Raw genomic sequence first — 25,421 nt, 5'->3', positions numbered from 1 at the left:
AAATTTACCGACCCATCCCGAATTTATTTAAATATAGAAATTAATCTTTATAATTACTCAAATTAAAAGACATATGTTATATATATATGTCGTTTCGTTTCAACAAATAAAATCAAATATTTTTATTTTACATAAAAAATTTTATATAAAATTGATAAATTTAGATAAATTTAAAAAAAATTTCAAGGTCCGACCTGGCCCGAATTTTTTTTTACCAGGCCCGAACCCGATTATTTTTGGGCCGGGTCTAACTTTGCAGATCTCTAATATATACATCTATGCACAAATATCAAATAAAAATGTCAATGTTAAATCATAATTACATTTTAAGGGTAATATTTTATCAGGCCTGAAGCCCAGCCCTAAGCCCGGGTACACGGACCGGGCAGTATTTTATTTTTTTTTAAATTACCCTGGCCGAGCCGGGCATGAAAAATAATTTTTAAAAAAAATCCCGGCCAGGCCGTACATATGGTACCTCTGCAGGTCTCTGATTTTTATTTAAAAAGATGTTTATATAAAATTGGATTTATTTGTACAATATAATCTTCATCGGGTGATACATAATATATATATATAATACAGTATCCTTTTAATTAGTATGAAGAATATATAAATTACTCTTTTAAAATCGTAGCTATTAGTTCAAAGTAAATTTTTATAAGTACCTTCCAGCATATATATAATGAAGAATGGCTTAGATGAAAGATTAATAAAACTCATGCTCAGACTTATATTGCTACAATTGATCAATTTTTTAATTAAACCTTGCTTTCTAATTTAAAAACTTAATTATTGTTTGTCTCGTCGTTTTAGGGGACAGAGGGCTAAGAGCCCCAAAATATTAGATCTAAATTTTTTTACATAGAAAAATAACGGCAAAAAAAGAGACAATTTTTTGGTTATTCTTGAAAATAATTATAAAATATTAGGAAAACAAAAATAATTTAATATTCAAGTTTTGAATTTGACTTAATGCAAAGACCATTGCAAGTTTGGTCTGTACAGAGGGCTATTTATTATTTATAAATATATAATAGTTTTTACAATTTCAAAATAACTTTTATTAAAACAAATATCATTATAATTATATAAAAAAAAACCATATTTTTTTCCAAATTTGATCAATCAATATAGTTTCATATTTATTTATCATAATTTTATTTTGTCTATTTAAATAATATGTATAAAAATAAATAAATATTTACTAAAAATTTTTTTAAGTATCACCAGAAATTTGCGAAGATAAATTAACTAGAGGTAAAATCGATAAATAAATCCTTATCAATTCATGACTTATAAGGAGTGAGTTTTACATAATATTGATTTTATAAGATATTCAAATAGTAGCAATAAGGTAATAAATAATTAATAATTTGGAATTTTCTAAAGAGTATATCGCATTTGGAATATCCAGAAGAAGTAAAAAAAGAAGATTAAAACTATATGATTATGACAGGCTGTGAGTGATAATACCTCACTTTCTTTCATATATTCGATAACTATAAATGTGAAAAAATTATTTAATAAAGAGCTCGTTCATAAGATAAATTATAATTTAGTAAAGCACACCTACAAATTCAAATGAGCAACCAAACATATACTAATATTAAACTCAAATCAAGCTACAATTTATTAGAAGTAATTGTTAGTAGAAATGATATGGAATTTGGGGGTAGTAACAAAAAAAAATATGGAGGATAAAATTTAAAATTTTTGTTATGATTTTATGTTTTCGTCGAAATGCGTATTGAGGAGAATGTCATTCTAAATCAGTTGTGCCAGACAAACCACATTTCAACCGTTTCTGTGTTTTATTTTAAAAAATAAATTAATTAATAATATTATAAATCGATTTATCAATTATTGACAATGTATCGGCAAATGAGGACACAATTGTAAACCTTACGATCCTCAGAGTAAAAATTGTATAGAAATATTTCGCTCGTTACTTTAATAACTAAAGGTATCATTTTCACATGCCCTGGATTAACCATAATATTTTTCAAGGTGAGTTCGGTTAAAAATAAGTTAGGTTCGGTTTACATTCAGAAATATCAAATCAAAATTTTTCAATATAAAATTGAATTATAAAATATGTAATTATTTAATAATTTAAAGTTAAAAGTAGCTAAATATAGGGCATTTTATAACTAGTTCTACTCAAAAAAAATATAGTGAATCGCGCGCTCTTTTTTAATGGTAACTATAACGGAAATTTGCTACGAAACAGCAAAAAATTGGAAATCTGGCTCAGATCTTCTAGAAATTTTTTTAAGTAAATATGAAATTGATATTAATAGATGCTAGGGAAACAAATACGTCTATTTATGCCACCTTCGGCAAACTTGCCTTAGTTTTTTTCAAAAATTTAAGATCTCAAATCAGCAAACTCTCAGAAGAACCTCGAGAGGGGTTTTTTCTTCGACAAAGGCTATAGCTATCCATAAAACCAATTACATCAGCTTCAATGGAGTCTACTAGGGGTTATCCTAGACTCTTTCTACTTCTTATTTTTTTCCTCGCTTTATACTACCTCCGGTATTCATCGCTATTTTTTAAATTTTTTATACATATTCCTTTTGTCTCATTTTAATATACACTTTATTTATACGTTCATATATTCATTATCTCTTATTATATTTACTAATTTATGATTTTACGTTGCTTTTAAATAAAATTTTTATAAAAATCTGTAAAAAATGTGGAGAATATTTCGTCCATTTTTTAAAAAACTCTAAATAGATGTATTTACTGCCCTGGCACCTACCAATATCAATTTCAAAATTTACTTTCAAAATTTTCTAGTAGGCGAGATTCCCAATATTTCGTTTTTTCCGTGCTCTTACCCTTTAACGCTATTAGTTGGAATACATTTTATAATAATTTTTACCCAAAAAATTTGTATCAAATACAGTGATTGGTTTCGACAGATTTAAAAAATAGAATATGTTTTCTCTAGACCCCTTACCCACCCCACTAATTTTCATTAGTAATTATATCCGCTACTACTAATATTTTACTTCCCCTTCTAGTCTTTATTTTTTTCTTCATCATTCCCTTATAGTGCGAACAAATTGAGTGTTACAAACGCTGCGTTGCAAGCGCCAATAATGCCTTTCAAATGGCCTCGTGCAAATTTATAAAATTAACGTTTGGCTGTTAAACCATTTTAAAAAAACGCAAATAGGTTTGCTTTTTCAATATTTTTTTTAATTCTTCGCTTTGCAATATTTTATAAAAATGTAATATAAATAACTTACTTATAATCCTAAAAAAGGAATATTTAGAAATTAAAGAAATAAGAAAGCAGACGATAATATTATTTTCAAAGACAAATCCTTTTTTAAGAATTTATTTAAAAATTTGGAATAGACGGATATTAATAAAAAGACAGCCTTAATTTAAACAAGTGACGCGCGATGTCTCTTTTATTCAAAAATTACGCCAAAATGTAAAAGGTCAATGTGCGCACTATTATTCCGCTTTTCCCCGCCATTTACATCCCTTTTATTTAAAAAAAATAATGATTACGTTGTCCAGTTCCGCTTTCGTTCTTTCCTCCAAACTCCGAATATCTTTCATACTTAGACCGTGCCATCTGTCAATCCAACAAAACAACTCCCTGTGGAATTTGGTGAACAGCCGTTTTTCGATCTTAAATAATTTTATATTATAATCAAAAATTATGTTTATAAATCGGGGAAAAATGTTTTATATTGAATATGATTCAAAACGTTAAGGTGCATTATTTTCGATAGTGTTGTTAAACGGTTCATTTTGAGCCGATTTTTAAAAACAGATAACTTAATAATTTATTAAGAAAAATATTATGCAAGCCTTAAGATTTTGCTCAGGTAGCTCAAAGAACATCTATTAACGAAATATCGAGGCTTAGGCAATATTTTTCCAGCTAAAATATTGAGTTAGCCATTTTTTAAAGTCGGCTTAAATCGAGCCGTTTAACAACACATCATAATATATAGTTTTAAATCTTTTAATTTAATTATATTAAAAATAATTAAGGCTGTGTCGATATTAATATCGGATCAGCACCTATATTTAGCGTTTTCCAAAAAATATCGGATCGGGCCGATACTCGTAAAAAATTCCGATCTTTTTATTATGCTTTTTTTTGTTATTTTATGTATATTTATTTTAAATTAATAATATTTTCTAAATAATTTTTTTTTAAACAATGCAAATGTACAACACCCCTTAAATTTTATTTATTTTTTTAAATAGATTTTATAGTATTTTAAAAGTTTTTTATAAGAATAGAAAGGAACACCCAAAGTTTTATTTATTTTAAATCTTTTTAAATAATAACGCCAATTTTATTATTTATATTTTAAATAAAAGAATTTTTTTAAATATTGTATCTTAAATTTATGGAAATATTTTACAAAAAACAATAAAAATTTGCAAAACGCGTTATGTGCTGAATTCTAATTTCAAGGGGAGGAATAATGAAAAATTCACTTAATTCATTTAATATTGTATGACCAATATTCGTAAAAATTTTTTGATTATTGAAGAAATAAAATTAATTGCACAATTCGATTTTTTGCATTAAAAATATTGTCTTAATTACATTTCGTTTAAAGTGAGGTGATGAAAAATAATATTGGATCGGTATCGGATCGGTTTTGAACCAATATAGGATCAGATAAAAAATATGTGGATCAGCACAGACCTAAAAATAATTATAAATATATTGTTAATTTTAATAATATTAAATCCGCAAGTTAGCGTCTTATTATTTTACGAAAAAAAAATTATTTTTTGTTTTAATATATTTTGAAAATCATATTATATTATTTAATAAGTAAGCTAAATTCCATTTATTATCAATCAACCGTTTAACAACACTAATTTCTGAAGTTAGAAACACGGATTAAAAATGGTTCTGATTTCGAAAAATTAAAAAGATTCTGATTGGTCAAATTTGATGCGGTTTCGATCATTCCAACCAGAAATGTTAAGAGGTACTTTTCAAATAGAAGTAGACAGAGATACATCACCTAAAAATGGATCTAGATACAAATACCACATTTTTGTATCAAGATACTTTTAAAAACTCTCGTTCCAAACCTGTGTTAAATCAATAAAAAAATCTCTTAATAAACAAGTATATATGTTAGCGTCAATATGCTTTATTTTTCAACTTTAAAATCAATCATTTAAGCGCGTTTTTTAACATTTAAAATTCTGATTTTACCGAAGATATATTCTCATTTCATACAATTCTACAGCTACCTTCTTATAATTTATATAAAAAAGATCCATGGACTGATAAAAAATTATATTAACAAAAGTTCATGACAAAATTTCACTACAAACATCTGCATTTTAAAATGTCATCCCCAGGCACGAAGTCGAACCGTAACGAATATCGGTTCGGGTCAGATAAAAATATCGGTTTAAGGTTTGGATTCGTAAAAATAATAATATCAATTGGTTTGAATTTTTAAAAACCGGTTTTCCAACATGTTAGCATAAAAGGTTGTTAGAATTAGATGGTAATATATATCTACTCTTTATAATTATGAGTTTACTAAAAAATTGCATGGACCGATCTAAATCTTACCGATTTTGCCCACATATGGGAGGCAGAGAGTCCACACCAATTTTTTTTTATTAGAATAGGTTGGATGTCAACTTCGGATTTTTAAAAAATTTATTTTCGAATCGAATTCAGACCTTTGACAAATTTTACGTTTACAAAAGGGGAAATTGAAAAAAATGAGCCGTTAAATGAATATTATTTAAAACGCTCCGTTCTCTCATCTTCCAAATGGAATAAATCGATATAATTTAAATATTCACAAAATATAAGTTCTGGGGGAGAGACCTTCACGAGCCAGGAATTTTGGATGAGGCAACTCAGGCTAGCAGTAAAAAAAATTCCCAAGCCCTACCCAAGTCCATAATAAGTTTCAAAAATTTCGCAACAGCCCCTGCCCAATACCATGTCCAAAAATTTGATTTATTGTAATTCAATGAAAAAATTAACAATATTTCGGGTAGAGATCTACAAAAGTAGGTAATTCGGACCTTAAATTATTTATAAATTTTATATTGAATTTTTTATGTAAAATAAAAATGATTTTATTTATGGAAACTAAAAGTCATATGACATATATCTTTTATTTTGGGCATAATAATTTTTTTTTAAAAAAAAATTAATTTCTATATTTAAATAAATTCAGGTCGGCAAAACGTTTATTAGGCCCGATGCCCGATGCAGATCACTAATTTGGTGTGCATTTAGGAAATCATTTTGTTTTGAAAATACTGAAGTTTATTATTATTAGAAGAAAAAAATTGGGATAATTTTTATTCTTTTGTAAATTAACAACTTTTATTTTAAATAAGCTAAATTTAAATGAAAAAAATTTTTTTTAGGTCCAAAGCCTGGTCTATTTAAAAAAAAATTCTTTTTTTAAAACCCAAATACCCGTCCAGGTCCGCTAGAAAATATAATAGTAGACCCACGCTCTCAGGCTTCGGGTTTGAAAGTCTAAGGTTTTTAACTCAAGATTAACTAATAAGATTGTTTATTTACCTTCGGTGTTCATAATTTTTAGATATTGTGCTCTTACAAACCAGTCCAATAGAAAAGAAAAACTTATGATCGGATTGAACTCGACCTTAGATCGGATCATATATTTGACAAAAAATCGGATCAGATTGGTTTGGACAAAATATTTAATTTTCCTGTTTTACTAGGGTGATGTTGGATTTGATAAAATGGGTTTAAGGCAGGGGTACAGATTTATCGGTTCGGTAAAAAATGACGGTTCAAGTTCAGGTTGGTTAGGGGAAAAAAAATAATCGAAAGCAAACTAACGTACTCAAAAGGTCCATTTTAAGTTCGGTTTTAGTGCTAAAAAATTTTGACGTTTCAGTTTCGGGGTTTAACGAGTTAGGCTAGTTTGGTCCTTAGAACCCGGGTATTAATAAAATATTCAAAATTATATAATTCTATGGAAATATTATCTTCTTCCAGTCAAATGAGTCAAAAAATAATAATCTTATAATCATTTAATTTTTTTTCACATCCATCAGGAAATTTTCGACTTTTGTTTGTAAACCGAACCATTTGAAGTTACAAGACACAAGTTTGTAGCAGCACATCGCGGGTTCCACTGTAGCCTAAAAATCAAATGCGTTAAATTAATTAAAATATGCAAATAAATGTTTCTAGTAAATTAGATATTACAGTAAAACTTATCTAATTGTAGCTCTTGATAATTGTGATACTCCCTAATTTGAATAAAAATTTAAGCCCCAGTCCAAATTTCTATTAGCCACTTTTGTTTAAAATGGGCACGGTCCCAACGGTGCTTAAATTAAACAAGTTTAACTGTATTCATGATTAAAATATAAAATGGCGGACCAATCCTATCTTCCAATTGGGCTTGACAATACTCGATATAAAATCCAAAAAAATACAACATAAATTTCAATGATAATACTTTCCAATCTCCTATTAGAGGACCTCTGCCAGTTTTGGTGGAATGGAATTTCGCAGGATCCGTTTCCGCTTTCCTATCCTGAATTATTTATATTTTATAAATTAATAGGTTATAATTAGTGAAACAAAGACCCAGTTTTTTCGGGGAAAAAAATAAACACGTAGTTTTTTATTGGTTATTATAATATCAGGGCGTCAACCCAAATCGAACCGCGAACCCAAAATAAACGGTTAAAATATTCTGAACCGTATTCCTAATTGAACCGTTATGAGAACATTTCGAAAGGAGAGAATCAAAACGTTACAAATAATATTGAACAGGTTCGTACCAGTTTTTAAATTCGATATATATTTAAATGATCAATATCATTTAAAATATTTCGTTAATTGGTTCAACAGTACGAAATGTAATGTGTGGTTATATCATTAATTCGTTAGGTCCTAACTCAAGTTTCACAATAAAAATAAAGATAACTCAACTAGTCAAATCTTTACAAGATTAATGATGGATTAATTTATTTTTTCTCTTAAAAAAAACGCAATGTGTCGTAAAGGGATATGGCGGAATTCGTGGGCATTCAGAAATCTCAAAGGGCGGTTTAAAAAAATCCCTCTTAACCGAAAGATAGATTTCGGCTTTATGTAGGGTGCCTACCCTATATTTAATTTTAAGATAGTTTTTTCCGCCATGAATATTTGTATATATATATTTTTTTTTAAATTTTTTTAATGAAAAATTAACATAAATTTAAAGAGTAGTTCTCGGCAAAAATTGTTTGAAATTCACATTGTGGGTAATCTACAATATCTGGTCAACTCAGAATTTTTAAAAAATTTAAAACAAGCCCTCAGTATATAATTTATAATCGGAAGAACATGAATTCCATATCACAAAAAAGACACAAATATTATATGATTAAGAAAAATATTCAAAACTTCTTTTTTTTCAAAAATAAAAAAAAAACGAAACAAACGGAAATAAACAACCATATAAATTTGCTTGAAAAAATAATCGGTACATCGAAGAAAACCGAAGAAAACCGAAAAAAACGTTATACTCGACGGTTTCAACATTCTGTATAAAATATGATCTGCGAATATTATGTCGCAAATTTTTCGGCTAACATCCCTAAAGATTGATCATCTTTTCGTACACAACAGGGGTGTTGTTAAACGACTCGAGTAAATTTTTGAAAACGGTTAAATTAACTAAAAATATTATCATATAAACCTCGAAATTTCGCCGATATATCTTTCCAACCTATGGGCCAAATGTGTGATTAAAATCAAGAATTAGTCATTTTTAGAAAATCGGTGAAATCGAACCGTTTAACAATAATTGTTGCGCCCTAATACATTATTTAAATATTTTGAGTTTAACATTTTTAATAAAATATTTAAGATCCACCCCCCCCCCTGTATTTTATTTTTGGAAAAAAAATAATTTAAGTTTTTTTTTAAACATCCCCTATGTACAGGAATCCAAACGGACCCTGAACCAAACCATTAAACCGCTAAAACCCGGTATCGAACCTAAACCTCTAAAAATTTTTTAGCCGAACCTGAACCAAACCGCTAATAATTTTATGCTTATAAAATTAGTATATTGTAAAAATTTTAATTATATTCAAATTGTTTTTAAAATTATCAATCAAATGTGACTGATAAACGTCAGTCATAATTTTTATAAACTTTAGTATATTGCCATTTTACAACATTTTTTTAATATTTTAAGCTTATAATGACTAGAAAAAAATTAAAAATAATATATAAATTATAAACAAATATATTATAAATGACACATCAAATCTGATGTCATACTGGCAATGCCAGCTACCCAAGTTAGTGTGGAAAGATGTTTTTCAACAATTAAATTTATATTATCTCCTAGATGTAATTTGAGTGAGGCGAATTTTGAAAATATATTAATTGTGCAACTTAATAAAAAAATTTAAGCAATTGTTCATATTAAAATTATTCATTGATATATTTATTTGTTATATTTATAAATTAAATATTTGTGCAATTAATAAAAATGAAGGTTTTTATTTTAATTATGAAATAAAAAAATTTTTTTCCTTATACATAATCCTAAAGTAGGTTTGAATACAAAAGTGTTCAAACCGTTTTTTAGAGGTTCGAACCGAACCGATATTTTTATTTTTTGCGAACCGAACCTGAACGTTATTTTTATCCGAACATGAACCTGAACCGATATTCGTTTCGGTTTGGATACGTGCCTAGGTATATATTAAATTTTATCATCGATATTCATATGACCAAGTTAATTATTAATATGTACGCAAACAGTAAGAGACGAGAATCAGAACTCTTTAAATTTTAGAAAAAATTCCTTTTTTTTAGAAAAGGCCAGCCATAGATTTGACGTGGTTCCGAGAATTCTAGGCTAATGTTGGTAAATTCTGTTGCAATGAGATGCAAAAAAGCCCCTAATTACTTCCAAAATGAATTTTATAAATATTTCGAACAATATACATTATAAATTAAAGTCACTCATGTTAGAAACTGGTTCCTGGAAATTTTTAAAATGGGATCTCTGAACGCTAGAAATTTTAGGTTCAGTCCCTAGATATCCAGGTACTTTGAACATATGATAGAACTAGGACAGGAAGAGATTCATATTTTTTGAGTATTCAAATTCAAACATGACACAAAACAATAATATGGGATATGGATCTCTAGATTATATATGACATATATGTATAAAATATAGTTTACTATTCCTTCCTTTCTACCTCTAAGGCCTAATTTATAGGTAACGTGTTATGTTCAAGCATTGCGTTATTCAAAGCAGCGTTTATTTATAAAAATCAAGATAATAAATATGGAGCGCTATGATGATAACGTTGATAAAATTTGAAAAACAGATGTTGTGCCGCATTGATAAAGAAATATGCGATACTATTATAAAAATAATAGCGAATTTGCAAAAAAAATTTATATGATTTTTTTAAAATATATTGTATAAAAATCTTAAATTAGTTTTATAAAACTGAATCAGCTGTCATAACGCTGCGTTAAATAACGCAACGCTTGAAGATAACGCCTTTCCTATAAATGAGGCCTGGTCGGATTTATAGTGGGATCCGATCCAACAACAGCTGATCGTATTCTTTAAAAATCAGTCTTAAGAGATCAAATTTTCTTTATTAGCATTAATTTTATCTTTAATTCTATTCATGATTAATAATCTAAGAAACATTAATCTTTTAGACAGATTTTAAAAATCGATCAGCTGTTAAATCGTATCCGGCCCTAATTCTTAAAAATAAAAAAACATTTTATAAACCGCTTTAGGGAGGGAAGAATCGTCTGCTATATCAATGTTGACTATTTGAACCTTCTTATAAACGTCTTTAGGTAAATTATGAGCCTAAAAATTATATTTATTAATTTATTATATATATATATAATTTTTTTTAAAAGATTGAGTTAATATTTTGGAACCTTCTAGTTTGACCAATTAGAAACCAGCGAAATTAATGAAACATCGTTTATTGGTATTTAGAGTTTGAAATGCTCTTCAATCAAATTTTAAAATAAAAATTCCAAATCTATTATAAGGAAAAGTAAATATTTTGCCATTTTTATGAATAAAAGATAAAATAGAATCCAATAACAAATAATTAGATTTAGGTATAGATAACTATTAACTATCATAACTTACTTGAAGGTTTAAGCAATTAATGTGTAAAGTGTGGCCCTAATATTATATAATATTTTTAATATATAAGTATAAATAGCAGGAAAAGTTGAAAAAAAATAACATTCTAAAATTTGTGATTTCAATATGAAAGATTTTTTATGCATAAAAATTATTAAAGTTTTTTACAAAAATAAAAGATTTGGAATTTAGGGTAAATTTTGATCAAATCCTGTTTAAGCATTTTCAAAAATCTCTGAAGACTTCATTATCAAAATTTAGATTCTTAGGCAAAGTATCAAAGTTGTCAATCAACCAGGGGTATTGGTATTAGCAAAAATGTTATATTTATACTAGAGACCTACAAAGTTTATCCCCCTGGGTCCAAATTGGTTTAGGTCTGGGTAAATTTTTTCAAAAAAATTTTAATTTTGGGATAAGTTAAGATATCCAATTGATATGGCTCTGATAATTAATTATCTGTCTGTTATAATTAAATTACATCATTTTATAAAATAAAGATTAATTTCTTACATTTTCAGAGGTGCCTCTGTCAGGTAGATGGAGAGTTTCAATTTTTACTTCAAAATTGTCTTTCATATAATCAGGATTCTAATAATAAAATAATAGGCAAATTAATTGCAAAAATTTTGTTGATCCCAAATTATTCTATGATATATTTTATATCATGTACTTGCAGGCCTGGGTCAAAGCCCATAAAATAAATTTGTAAAAGCAAAGTATTGTTTTATATAAAATTTAGACAGGACCTATTTAAACTTTTATTATAACAATTAATCTAAAAATATCATATAGATAGGTTAATACTTATTTACTGCTCATATTCTCAATTTCTTTTGAAGCAATACAAAAGGCAAAATTATTTGAAATTAGATATAAAATAATTTATAATAAAAAATCTGGTATAAATTTTTGATCTATATACAAAATATCATTTAAATGGTAGCAAATAATTTAATATAAATAAAAGAGAATTTCAACTTACGATGATGGATTTTACTTACCGTTATGACTAAATTATAAAAAAAAATACATTTATTCAAATATAATAAGGGGATTATTGAACAATAATCAATTAATAAAATTTGTTTATTTTAATTATGTCAAATAAATTTATAAAAAAGAGGTGGTTCTACCTGTTCTACAATAAGGGTAGGCATTCCAAGCAATTTCATGGAATGTAAAAACACTCTTTGGTGCTAACAAACGTAGATAATTGGGCAATTTTCTAAAAATTAATAATAAATGTGCAATGTTTAGCTAGGATGATTTACTGTTCAATATGATATATTTTATGAGTATATTGTCCTGTATTGTATTGATTATTAAATAGAGGTTCTCCTTCATAAGGTTCATTTACTAATACTTCTACACCTTCTCCACCACCAGTTTCATTCTTACTAGCTTCTGCTACAGAATAAAGTTGAGCCACTTGATACTTATAAAAAATTAAATTAGCATTATAGGTATAATTACTTCTTGGATAGTCAGAGGTAAAACGATTCGACTTTAGAAAATATGATTAAATATGTTAAAATGTAATGAACTTACAATTCTTTGATAAGCATAATTGAAAAAAAAAATTTGGAAATTTTAAGCCAAATGAAATTCGTGCATTTGCTTAAATTCCACAGGGGATTCTTTATAGTGTATAAATTTATTTTAGCATCTAACCGTTATATAAAGAATTAATAATAAAGCATAGGAATCATTTAGATAATTATCAAATAAATTTGTTTTTAGAAATCAGTTCAAGATAACTTTAAATCAGAGTTTGGAATGCTATACAAAATATAGAATCTTATAAGTTTTAATCACTAAATTTAATGAAGATTTTTTAAAAAAATCACGTTTTTTTATAAAATCTATCTTGTGAGATTTTTTAGAATAAAAAGGTTTTCATGATAAATTCAAAATTTTTGAAATTATTTATATTCAATTTTGTGATCTTCAAAGATTTTTTGCTCAAATTTTTTATACTCAATTTTGTGATCTTCAAAGATTTTTTGCTCAAATTTTTTATACTCTTATATCAAAGTTAAAATTATTAAGAATTTCAATATTATTATAAAGTCTTAAGAAGTATTTGTTAATAGTTTATTTATCTTAAATCTAGATATTATTTATTTTATATCAAGGCATAAATTGTTTAATTATTAAATTTTTATATGTTACGTATCCTTTAGGTATTATTTTTTTTAAGTTTTAAAATTTGTTATGTCTAAATAATTTATACTTATTTAAGACGATAAAATGGTTTTTTTTTCATAAAGTCTACTTACTATAAATAATTTATATATTTATTAATCTTATACTGGAAGACATATGATTATAAAAGGGAATTAAAAATGTAATTTATTTGTTTACTATAAAAGATTAAAACATATATTCCATTTACATATCAACATTAAATTATTTTTATAAAGTTTGGTGATTTGACTCAATAAATGTGGTACCAAAGTTTTTAAATCGGTGGGGTATCCTATATAGAATAAAGGGGTAAAAAAATACATTATTTTATTATAATTCTTTAAATTACTATTTTCGGACACTTCTAATTGATAAGAAAAATTTATATTATTTCATTCATCTAAAACATATGAGCAGCAAACAAGTATTTTTGCGAACTAAACTTTTATAAAAAATATTATAGAAATTAGAGAAGCAACTAGAGACCGCTTTAGATAACCTCATTCAAAAGGTTGAGGATATAAAAAGCTCTGTAATTAATGTTTTATTAAAGATTGAACATGAAGATGCCTCACAAAACTGGTATATTATTATTTTTAAATACTATTGATATCAAAAGGATCTATTTACAATAAATATATAGGCCATCAATATTAGATAGTTTTGCACTTCTAGCTAGCCATTTTAACTCGTTAAATAGATATCTAAAGAATATGAAAGGGCCAAATCTTAGAAATTTTGCCTTCTTACCAATTTTATTGGAGCCAGAAATCAATCCAAATTTAGAAGTTTAATTTATAAATTATTACATGGTTTATCTTAAGTATAAATTTTTATTTGTAGATTAGACTTCTTTATATAGTCTAAAATTGTTTCTTAATTTGCATAGAATTACACTGAGCATATTTTATTCACTCTAAACCAGTTGTATATGTAGTGGTAACAGGCAGACCACCTCCCCCCAGCCAAAAAATTGAAATTCTGGCTAAAATATTTTTTCAAAATTTTGCTTATTCCTACATCTTAATGAATATATATTCCAATTTAAATTTATTTAACACATTCATAACAGGAATAAATATGATACTAATTTGTTCTATGAATAATATTGATTTGAAATTTTCCTTCACCTTTTATTTATCTATCATTTTAAAATTTCCCACCAAATCATTTGAAGTTTTTCCATTTCAAAACTAAAATAAAATATTTTAAAAAAAATCATTGATTTAATTGCAAATAAAATTATATTTAGAAGCATTATATTGTAACTTTAATAAATCAGGGCATGGCAAATTTTATAAATTATACATCATTGTTATGTCAAAAACAGAGCTTTAGGTATTTAATGTTTGTCTGCCTCTACTTTTGGCAGGGCAAGCCCATCATTACAATATTAATATAGGGTTGGGCAAAAAATACCAAAAATCTATTTATACCTCACATGTTTTTTTTAAAAATCAAGAAATGTGTTATCACAAATTTCTGGCCATATCCATCGATTATTTTTTGTAATTGATTACATAGTGACCATAATTTTGTTGCGAATTTTGGAATGAAGCGATGATGATAGGTAAGGAGTCCAACAAACGCTTTCAATTCTCATGTTTTTTGGTTTAGGCGCATTTATTTTAGTTGTTACATATTTGTTGGTCTTTCCTATATATTCTATTTTCATTTATTTTAAAAACACATGATCGTAGTTTAATTTCAAGTTATTGGTGCACAGTATTTTTAACATTCACGTAAGTAATTGAGAACTTAAACCTTATGGTTAGGTTTTAAAAAAACTAAAATCCTTATAAAAAAATATTATAAGGGTCTAACTGAAGGTCGCGTAAAGGCTTTCAACCACGAGGTAGTCCCTAATTACATGAGAACCAAGCTAGATCCCGAAATCGAGTTCCGAGATAGTCAGACCCTCCAAAGATGCGGTCAAATATCGCTGGAATTCGTTCAGAAGCAGAGCAACACTATGAACAAGATATCCACTTCAGTACTTAACCACTTATCTAACACCAAGGAAAATTTGATGTCCGATTCCAATTTGAGTTTTTTTTTTTAAATATCAAAAATATACAATTATTATAATGTTTGAACATGTCCTATTACATTTATTATATTTAAATATTTTGAGTCATAGAAAGAAAAAAGAAAGAAAAGGAAATGAAATGTATAAACTTAGGTTACAGCAGGAGGAGACTTAAACAAATTATTTGTAATTAACCTGAAATTCTTTTTTTAAAATAAGATTACAAATCTAACATGAACAACCCGGCTTCGGTGAACGATTTTCAAACACTCATCCTAGCCGTTAACTATGGTTATGGTCTTCACTCTAGCACAACCGCCATGTCTAGCCCTATCAAATAATCAATAGCTCGTTATCCGAATATCTCTTTTTTCTCCAATATAATTTTGTTACCCCCCCCCCTCCCCCCAAAGAATTCTATGTTATATTATTATTATATTAATTTTTTTAAAAATTTATATACAATATTTTATGATTTTACCTTTTATTTGGTGAGGGAATAAGAAAAATGGAAATATAAGGGTTTTATATTTCACGTATAACTTGCTATACATGCCAGACACCTTGAAAATGGTCAAATTTTAGGTCCTGTTAGGATAAGCTCGAGCCTGAAATTTTTTTAGCCCTATCCAATGACATATAATAATACCTAGACTGTCGATGCATTCATAATATTATATTTGAAAGTGTCGTTGAATGCAAATCAGCTGAACCCGCCATTTTGGTAACCCATATAGTTCATAATAATGCAATTGAAAGCGTCGTTGTGTGCAAATCAGCTGGATCCGCCATTTTGGTAACCCATATAATAATTATCCTTATGTTAAAAGCTACTATTAAATTGATAACTTGTTATTATCTCGATGATCAATCAATTCTTAATTAAAGTTTGCGTCATGCTTAGGAATAAATTGGTCTCTCGTTAAATTTTTTTAATAATGATATGCGTAATCAAAATGGCGTCCCCAGCAGTTTTCAGTGATGTACACTTATAATGATTGCATCGTCAGTCTAGGTATAATTATATGTCATTGGCCCTAGCCCAGATGTTTATTTTTGTTCCTTTTACAGCCCGTACCCATAATTTCTTACATTTTCTTTATTTCGAAATTTTTCTCCCTCTATTTTCTAAATTGCCTCAAAGGTAACTGATTTATAAAAATCGACCCGGCCCAAATTTTTAATTTTATAAAATAATTATATCTTTTTGTAATCTCAACTTGTTACCAATTCCTGTCATTTTTTTGTCAAATTTAACGAGGTATTACGAGGGAATCTCTCATTCCATTTTGAGTCAACTTTCCCATAGGTAAAAAAAAGACTCCCCTTTCAACCCTAAATTCAAAAATCTTTCGGAAAAATTATAAAGAAACAAACAAAAAAATTAAATATAAATTTAAAAGGTGCGATTTTATTCGTATTTAGTGTTATTAAAAAAAAAGTCTTGTTTTTAGGCTTATTTCAAAATTAAGATTTTTAACGAAAAAGCGAACATCGAGAGTTCTTTAATAGATTTCCAAACTTTTATTCCAACAATGAGCAAAATCACGATTACATAATATATTTTTTTTCCTAAAATATTAGATTATGTTTTAACATCACAATTTATTAGGGTTGTTAAACCGCTAGTTTTGAGTCAATTTTTAAAAACGGCTAGCTGAAGATTTTAACCAGAAAAATATTGCTAAAGTCTCGAGATTTCGATAATATAGGTATTAGCTTGGGATGTGGTAGTATTGATTGGAAAGGTTTAGAATTGATATGAAAAAATAAATCAGGTTGAAAGAATTTTATTTTTTTTATAAGAAATTTTGTTAATATTTTATAATATCGAATTTTTATATATCTTCTTATATCATCAGACAAAATATATACTTTTTAAATCAATTGAACATAATATGATAATAGTATGATATGAAATCAACGCCTCAAACAGAATAATTTTAAAATTAATTGCACATAATATAATATTAAATTAAGACCTCAAACAGTAAAATATAAAAATAATTTTACAATCATGTAACTACAGTTAACTAGTAATATTTTATTGGATTAATTAACGTGTCCAATCGAAATTTTCTTACAATAAAAAAACGATAAATAATTTTTTGAATAAATAAAAACACGATCTTTCACCCAGGCCGCGTTTCCGGCTTGGTGGCCTTTGGACTTCATATTAAGATGGGTATTTTCGAAGCGGAAGTTATTTATTGTTGCATAATTTTATATAAACCGGAAACTATACATCATTATTTGTATCAGTAGATATTTTATTTTTTGGCGATACAATCTGATGATACCAAATTATTTAACCATCTAAAAGAGATCAGTTTAAATAATTTTTGATGACATTTTAGGCTATGCAAAATAATAAATATTTTTTTAATTAATTTTTTGATTTCGACTAATAAATTAAAATTGCCCCCCCCCCCCATCGTGTTCTCCCTTTTTGACTCATTTTGATTATTTATTTTCAAAAAAAAAATGATATTTTACCTTTGATTTATATATCAATGATAAAAAGATATATAATAATACCAAGACTGACGATGCATTTAAAAGTGTACATCAATGAAAACAGCTGGAAACGCCATTTTGATTACCCATATCATTATTAAAAATTTTAAACGAGAGAATTTATTCCTATGCCAGACGCAAACTTACTTAATGAATTGCTTATTCTTCGAAAAGGAAGCAAATTATCAATTTAATAATTTATACCATAAATATTATTTTATTTTTAAAATAAATTAAAATTGATATTGGTTATATCTGCCCTTTGTTGGTGCCTTATAACCTTTGTGGCTCTCATGTAGTTTATAAATAAGCTTAATCTCGATGATCCTTTTATTTCTTAATACGATAAAAAGAAATATACCCAAGAGTCCGACATTGTCTAACCCGTTTATCCTACAAAGCTATTAACTTTATAATCTCGAGCAATTTAGGGTTGGCTAAATATCTAAATCTTCTAGAACCTATACATATTACATGAGGAAATGACTATATGGACTTAAAAACTCACTTGTGTCTACCACTTTTTCTTTAATAAAAACATTGATCCAATCATTGCAGCCGAAATGTCAAAAATTATAAAATATCACGACTTTTCAGATTTCGATTTTATCCCAATAGTTATTTCTACAAATGGGTCCCTAAGCTATCATTTTTTCAAAAAATAAGATTTTAATTAAATATTCTCAAATTCATAGGGGATCATGCTTCCATTTTTAAATTTTAAATTAACCCAGATAACCGTCTTAATTTCCTGTTTTTATTTTTGTTCTTGTTATAAATTGTTTAAATATATACATTTTATTTTGGGGTAATGATATATGACGTTAGTTCACTTGCTAAACAACGACCGAAATTTATTAAAATGCGATATGATCCATTTATTTTTTAAGTGTATATCAAAGGAATAAGGTAGTCGAGGATCAAATTCATATCACTACCCCAGACCCCCTCCAAGTACGGAACCAGCTTTAGAAAAGAAACATCCTTGCTGAATTCGAACTCAGAACTATTGTGATGCATGCACTAAACCGACGAAGTCAGGTGCGTACGCAAGAATTTGGTCTGGGGGGGGGGGGGGGGGATAATAAATTTTTTTTAAGAAATATTATTGTTTATAAAAATATAAAGCATAAATTTATTAGGACTAATAACTATTCCTAATACACAATTTTAAATTAATGTAAATTATAAAAAAATTATATGTAAAGAATCACTTTAATGACCCAAAATAGATATATGAATTATTTGAGCCTTTACACAAAAGGTTTCTTAGGAATAATTGTATTTTTTATGTTATATATTTACAATGTAAAATCCAATCTTCGTTGGGATTGAGCTAATTTTTTAATTATCTCATCCTTGCTTGTCGTCAAATGCCTATGAATATTCAAAAGATCCAAACCTTTCACTTTCAGATGTTCTACTTCCTTGGTATGTTTTTCAGAAATCTGCAGGCCTGCCCGGGCCGAACAGTATTTTAATTTTTTTTAAATATAGCCGGGATCTAAATTTTTTAAAAAAACACCCAGCCCGGGCTGTATTTTTTAAAACAGCCTATATTTGAAATCGTTATTATTAGCTATAAAAATCAAAAATAAATATAATTTATTTTTTAAAAATCCGGGCTTTGCCCTGTAAATGGTATTTCTGCAGGCCTCTGTTATTCTTCTTAAAAAAGAGAATGTTCTCTCATTATTATATTAATGGGAAGAGTTTATAAACCCTTTTAATACATTAAGAATTTAATCTAAAATGTGTTTGAAATAATGCAGAGCATCCATAGCATTTTTTGACTATATCAACCATAGTTAATCTTATAAACATAGTTATTCGGCTAGTAAGACATCATAAGATAACATCTTCATAATAAAAATCTATCATTTTGGGAAGACTTTTGTGGATGTAATATTTGCAGATTAGTAAGTGCTGCATGATGAATTAAAAATTCGTTTATATGAGTTATAATTGTATGTGTATCTAAGATATACTCTTCTACTGATCCTATATTAATGTTTTAACGATGAGCTTGCCTTGCTACAAGTCGAGGGAGACTAATATTAAACAGTATATCTCTGCTTTTGACTCAACAATAAAATATTAAATTCTTCATCAACATTAGTCCTAATTTCCTTGACTGATAAAATGCTCTCCGCTATTCTCATCTTCTTAATCAAGTCAATGTCATGTTTTTGAAAAGTAGTAATTAAAATAGTTGTATAATTAAATAATACCTAATGAGAAATAAGCATTGAATCCAATAATTTTCTTGTTTCTGAGGAATAATTTCTTTCAGGCCATTGTGATATCTCAGTAATAGCAAATAATTGGCTCTTCTACCTTAAAAGCTGTTACTGCTTGATGGCAGAGACTATCTCGTTGGACAAGGTTGCAATTTCTTTTTCCCTTTGGACCAGAAGTTTCAGAAATAATTATAATTGATTAGAAATTTGAAAATGGTAGATAAATATTACGCCACTAAAAATTTAAAAATAATAAGTAAATATTACGCCGGAAAACTTGAAATCGAAATTAATTGATAAAATAACTTATGAATGTGATAATAAATGTAATTAAATATATATTTAATGAGATACGAATAAATATTAACAAATATAAATTAATATAAACAATAATTTTTGAAAAATATATCCGGCATCTGCATTTTTTGGCTTTGGGAAGGGGAAGGGTTTGTCCCCCTGCCCTACCCGCTGCTTACGCCAACGGACGAAGTCACAAACGCTAATCGAAAGCGTCAAGTTTTTTTTGTAATAAAGTTAAATTTACAACACCCTTTTATTTTAATATAGTTTTATATATTATGTTATTTTATTAAATTTAATAAACAAAAATTTTTAAATTTAAAGAAGTGTGTCGGTAGATTCTTATTCTATAATGTATGTTGGAGCAGGGAAGATAACTTTTTCCAAAAAGTAACTTTATCATTTAAACAGAATTTTTTTTATGAAACTTATAAAAGATAATTAACTATTCTCTTATAAACTACTAAGTAAATGCAAAATACCTTCTAAACCTTTTATGATATAATATATCTTTTTTTAAAAAAAGTTACAAATATAAGAATCGCTGTTGCAAATTTATTTTTAAGAGTTTTTGAATATAAGGACTAAACACCACTAAAGATTATTATTATTGTCCATGGCAGCAAATTAGCATGCACATCATTTTTAAGCAATTTTTTTCATTTTCAAATAAGCCTAAGTAGTTGGCTGAGTATTATATCTTATATGTTCACTTTTTTCTTTTGTAAAATGCATATTTCTCCATAAACCAATCCTTTACGCTGTATCCTGGTTCGATTTTATTTGGATACTTAATTGCTTTTTAGTATAGGCATAAAAGCTTTTAAGCTAGGATGCCCTATTTTGGTCTGTTTTAAATATTTGGATGTATTGTTATTTTATTCTATTTTTTGGTTATGTTTTTTTTGGATATTTAGTCTATACATAATAGGCAGCTATTTAGTAATAAGTCGACCTAATGATTCGGTATCAGTGTTGTATTCTTCCATATCACCAATAAAAAATGTTGAAATAAAATTTAAAATAATCCTTTATTTGCCTTACCTGTTTATGGCACCGGTTAACTCTAAACCAAATTTTTAGGTGGTAGAGCTGAATTTAAAACTCAACTTAAATTATTTATAAAATTTAAAAAAGGTTTTGCCTTGTTGCCTTTCCTCAAACAAAAAAAGTATGGACTTTACTTTAACTTTCAACACTACTCTAAAATTTTATTAAGCCTTTATTTTTTTTGTTTTTAGAAGTTTATTAGTGAATTCGTAAGTAACGAAGAAGGGGAATAACAGATTATGAGAAATAACATATATTTTATATTATTTTATATAACAATCTATATATACCCTTTATTTAATAAGTTCGATATCATAAATGGTAATGTAATTTTTTAAAGCATAAATAATTAAACATCACTGTTTATCTCTGACATTTTGATTATTTATTTTACAAAACGAAAAATTATCCGTCCTAAGTTTTTGATAGATTTAGAATTAAAAATTATTTTTGTTTTTTTTATATTGAAGTGTATTAAGAAAAGATCATTATAACTAAAGTTACGGGAAAGGTCAAAGTAATGGATAATAGATTCACGATATGGAGAATTAAAATTACTATATCAACATATTGATTGCTAACTTTGTTATGCCAAAATTTGCTCGTTATTTGCAATAAAGAAACTGGTATATTGAATATTAAAGCTCCCGCCCAAAAAACTCTGAGTAACGTTAGAAAAAATTTCCTGTTCCAGTTGTAACTATTCCGACTTGACAAGTTATCAAAATTTAGTATTTCCGGTGAGGTTTTATCGTGTACAATATCCTTCACCGAATCGTGGTTAGCCATTACCTTAGACCATTTAGTATCTCTGGTTTTACCGTCATTTTCATTTTGGTTACCACTATTTATCCCGTTTAAATCATCAATGGTTCCCTCTACTTTAATGTTAGGGGTCAACTTAATTAAAGAAATCCAGTGCTTCTTGTCGAACACCAATAGTTTGCTTGCCATCTCGTTATTTATGGAATGAATAAGATAGCCCATTATACCTAATACGATAAACTTACATATTAATTCACGACTCATCTCATAAATCAACCATGTTTTATTTGATGTGCGAGAAGATCCAAAGCCTAGGTTTCTTTTTTCAAAGGAGTAATAAGTAATTACGGGGAATTTATCATTATTTAAAAGATGGTAAATAGTAATTTGATCAAATGGGTAATCTCTAAATAGAAAATATGATGAAAGCTTGATTACCACAACTTTGTAATTGAAGGTGGTGGGTAAATATAAAAGAAAGGATAATAGGAAGCAAACCATTATCGAGAGCAAAGTTTTGTTCACGTTACACCAATAATGGTATTCGAATTCGTAGGTGGTGCAAATAAACCTATTGATTGTGTATAAGACGGTTATGAAAAAATTGAAATTTACAAGAAGTAATGCTAGAGGCAATTGAAGTTTAGCCATGTAAAAGTTCCATCCATATGATAGATATAGTTTAAAAGCCTTGGAATAGCTTAAGTTCTTAATGATAAACTCTATGAAGGCCTCTATCTCTGAATTAAGAATCTTTGAATTAGCAGAAATATCACGATCTTCATCAAAACCAATATGCATAGGTCTAAAAACAACGTTTTCCCTCTCTTTGACTTTGTTTAGACTATTATTCTCTTTTATACCAAAGGTCTGCTCTATTAACTTGTGCTTATATTTTTTAATAGTACCTTTTGTTAGGCGAATGATAATTTTGGTTGAAGCGAAGGTAGGCGGAGTAGTGAAAAATTTAAGATTATCGTAAATATGCCTAAACTTCATCTTGTTATTCTGAATTAAAAAGGTAATATTATCCTTACTCTTTTCATGGGCACTTAGGGTTTCCCTAACATGTTCAAAGGGCTTATTAGCCATGCATTCTACCGAGGCACGCATTAACATAAGACTAGCCATCACCAAATTAATCGCGCAAAATGTGAGTAAAATGATATAAGATGAAGATTCTTTCTTGTCATCATTATATATTTTTGATAATGATTCTTTTGGCAAATTGTGCGGTATGAAATTTAAACAATTTCTTTTGTAAATTTGCTTCCTAATATCATTGTTATAACAGTCAAAAATGTTCATATTTTTGGCGGAGATGGAAGCAATCTGATCACCTACCATAGTTTCTATATAATTCCTAGGCGTTTGTTTGACTTTTACGAGCAAGTTTAATGGGCTAAAGTATTTTGACTTGCATATTTTTGTTAGCCTATTTAATGCCCCAACTATTTTTCCTGACTGAAATCTCAACCAATTTTTTATGAGCGTAGTGACATATTCGAGATTTCGAACCTGATATTCTAGAGGATGCAATCGAATCAACTTTATCAGGTAAACTATGACAATCGTGTTGATTAAAATTCCAAATATGGCTAATAGTGGCATGACCTTGCAATTTGCATTTATAAGAATTTGACTCCTGTACACGAAATAGTGATGGACTAAGTCTATTGGATTGTCATATTCCATCACCTCCTATATTTGAGTTTGGTGTTAATAAAGCGATTATTGGTTTATTAGAAACATTTCTTGGTGATATAATTGAGAATTATTTTTTGATTCGCTTTATAATTTAGTAATATATTTCTTAAATATAATTATTCATTTATGTTATATAAACATTTTTTAATATTTTTTTAAAAACATTTTATATTGTAAATATAAATAGACCAAAAGAGATGGGAAATTTTTTTTTTTGATTTTCTTTTAGAAAAAAATCCGTAAAACATCTTGGTAATGTAATTTAGCTAGAAAAAAGAAAAATAAATATATAATTTATTTCTTTTTAAAAATAAACCAATTTGATTAATAAATGATGACCTTCATTATATTTATTCCTGGCATGTAATTGATTCGCAATCTTAATTATAAATATTGCGTGGGTAAATTAATTTGTTGTTTTGTTATTTTTCAAATATTAGGATAAGTAGGATAAGTAAAAATAACGAATATTAGAGGGAAAAGAAGCCACAAAATGTGAAAAGGGTATGCAAAAAAATAATTAAATTAAGTAAATGATAATCCTCCCCTCTACTCTGCTTATATAAAGTTTTACATTATTTTTTTTTGAATAATATCATAAAAATTTTCTAAAAATTTTTCGTATGCTTCTTGAATAATCCAAGAAAGAAAATTATAACTTGATACTATTAAATCTTCTATTTTTTCGAAACTGAACCTGTCACAAATCGAATCCTCTGTTTTTTTCCCTAACTAAAATATTAGCGATATATTATCTCTTCCGTAAAATTCTATATATTAATCGGTTATTTCATAAAAATGAGTTTAACTTTTATCCGTGTTATGTTTCCATAAAATAAACTAAATTAGATGTCAGTTAATTTTATTCTTTATTAGTCCATTTTTTAGTTAGGCTAGTTAAAAAAACGCAAATATTATTTTAAGAAACCCCAACGGTTAAAAATTTTCTAGTTGCTAAATATTTCCCTGATTGTATATCTCCCCTATTAAGAAAATTTAATGATTGGCTTAAATTTCTTTTCGATTCATATAGCACCTTCAGGGTGCCCGACTAAACTTCCCATAATTAACTCAGAAAATTAAGGATGCCGCATCCATAATTACCCATTATTCTTAAGAAGAAACACTTGATGGCATCTATAAATGGCTGCACCAGTCCTATCACTAGGACTTTATTTGGTCTTTTCGAGTTTGTGCTGACCCAATGATCCTTTGATCCAATAAAGGATACCCCTTATTAGTATAATCTTTATCGATTGAGTTATTAGCCAAATCTTAACATAAGGTGCTCTTAGATTGGTATCCACTCATAACTCATTACCGAACTTTCTCACATTATTTATATCAAGTACTCTTCGATTTTATTTTGGTCTTGATGGTATCCGTATTCCCCCAATACATCACTTCTCCTTCAATATTCTGAAAAATTCTTCATCTTACTAAAAATAACTATTAACC

General features: G+C 27.3%; 2 protein-coding genes across 2 annotated transcripts; one reads left to right on the top strand and one right to left on the bottom strand.

The window, feature by feature from the left end:
- Positions 1-1,217: 1,217 nt before the first annotated feature.
- Positions 1,218-12,791, bottom strand: LOC135929017 (phosphatidylinositol transfer protein beta isoform-like). Its single transcript, XM_065465507.1, has 11 exons — positions 12,717-12,791; positions 12,642-12,672; positions 12,440-12,603; positions 12,302-12,393; positions 12,170-12,177; positions 11,679-11,756; positions 10,791-10,874; positions 7,482-7,559; positions 7,063-7,158; positions 3,535-3,657; positions 1,218-1,807 (listed from the first exon to the last, which is right to left on the bottom strand). The coding sequence occupies exons 1-11, from the start codon at positions 12,731-12,733 to the stop codon at positions 1,763-1,765; spliced, it is 816 nt and encodes a 271-aa protein (XP_065321579.1). The 5' UTR covers positions 12,734-12,791; the 3' UTR covers positions 1,218-1,762.
- Positions 12,792-13,736: 945 nt separating this feature from the next.
- Positions 13,737-16,773, top strand: LOC135929016 (mediator of RNA polymerase II transcription subunit 8-A-like). The gene is made up of 5 exons (XM_065465506.1): positions 13,737-13,779; positions 13,819-13,937; positions 13,999-14,143; positions 15,172-15,403; positions 15,604-16,773. The coding sequence occupies exons 1-5, from the start codon at positions 13,765-13,767 to the stop codon at positions 15,723-15,725; spliced, it is 633 nt and encodes a 210-aa protein (XP_065321578.1). The 5' UTR covers positions 13,737-13,764; the 3' UTR covers positions 15,726-16,773.
- The last annotated feature ends 8,648 nt before the right edge of the window (positions 16,774-25,421 follow it).

Source organism: Gordionus sp. m RMFG-2023, chromosome 4 (assembly GCF_954871325.1).
Source record: "Gordionus sp. m RMFG-2023 chromosome 4, tfGorSpeb1-WG-v2, whole genome shotgun sequence".
Taxonomy (NCBI): domain Eukaryota; kingdom Metazoa; phylum Nematomorpha; class Gordioida; order Chordodea; family Parachordodidae; genus Gordionus; species Gordionus sp. m RMFG-2023.
The sequence above is the reverse complement of the archived record's forward strand: the minus strand, read 5'-3'. Positions and strand labels throughout refer to the sequence as shown.

What these genes read in the sequence shown, in the direction of transcription:
- LOC135929017 (XM_065465507.1), bottom strand. An exon ending in TCGAAAATTTCCTGATGGAT is followed by an intron (nt 3,658 to 7,062) that starts GTGAAAAAAAAT and finishes AAATTATTTAAG; the next exon opens with ATCGAAAAACGGCTGTTCAC. An exon ending in CGAAAGCGGAACTGGACAAC is followed by an intron (nt 1,808 to 3,534) that starts GTAATCATTATT and finishes AATAAAACACAG; the next exon opens with AAACGGTTGAAATGTGGTTT.
- LOC135929016 (XM_065465506.1), top strand. An exon ending in GAAGATGCCTCACAAAACTG is followed by an intron (nt 13,938 to 13,998) that starts GTATATTATTAT and finishes ATAAATATATAG; the next exon opens with GCCATCAATATTAGATAGTT. An exon ending in AAATCAATCCAAATTTAGAA is followed by an intron (nt 14,144 to 15,171) that starts GTTTAATTTATA and finishes AAATATTATAAG; the next exon opens with GGTCTAACTGAAGGTCGCGT.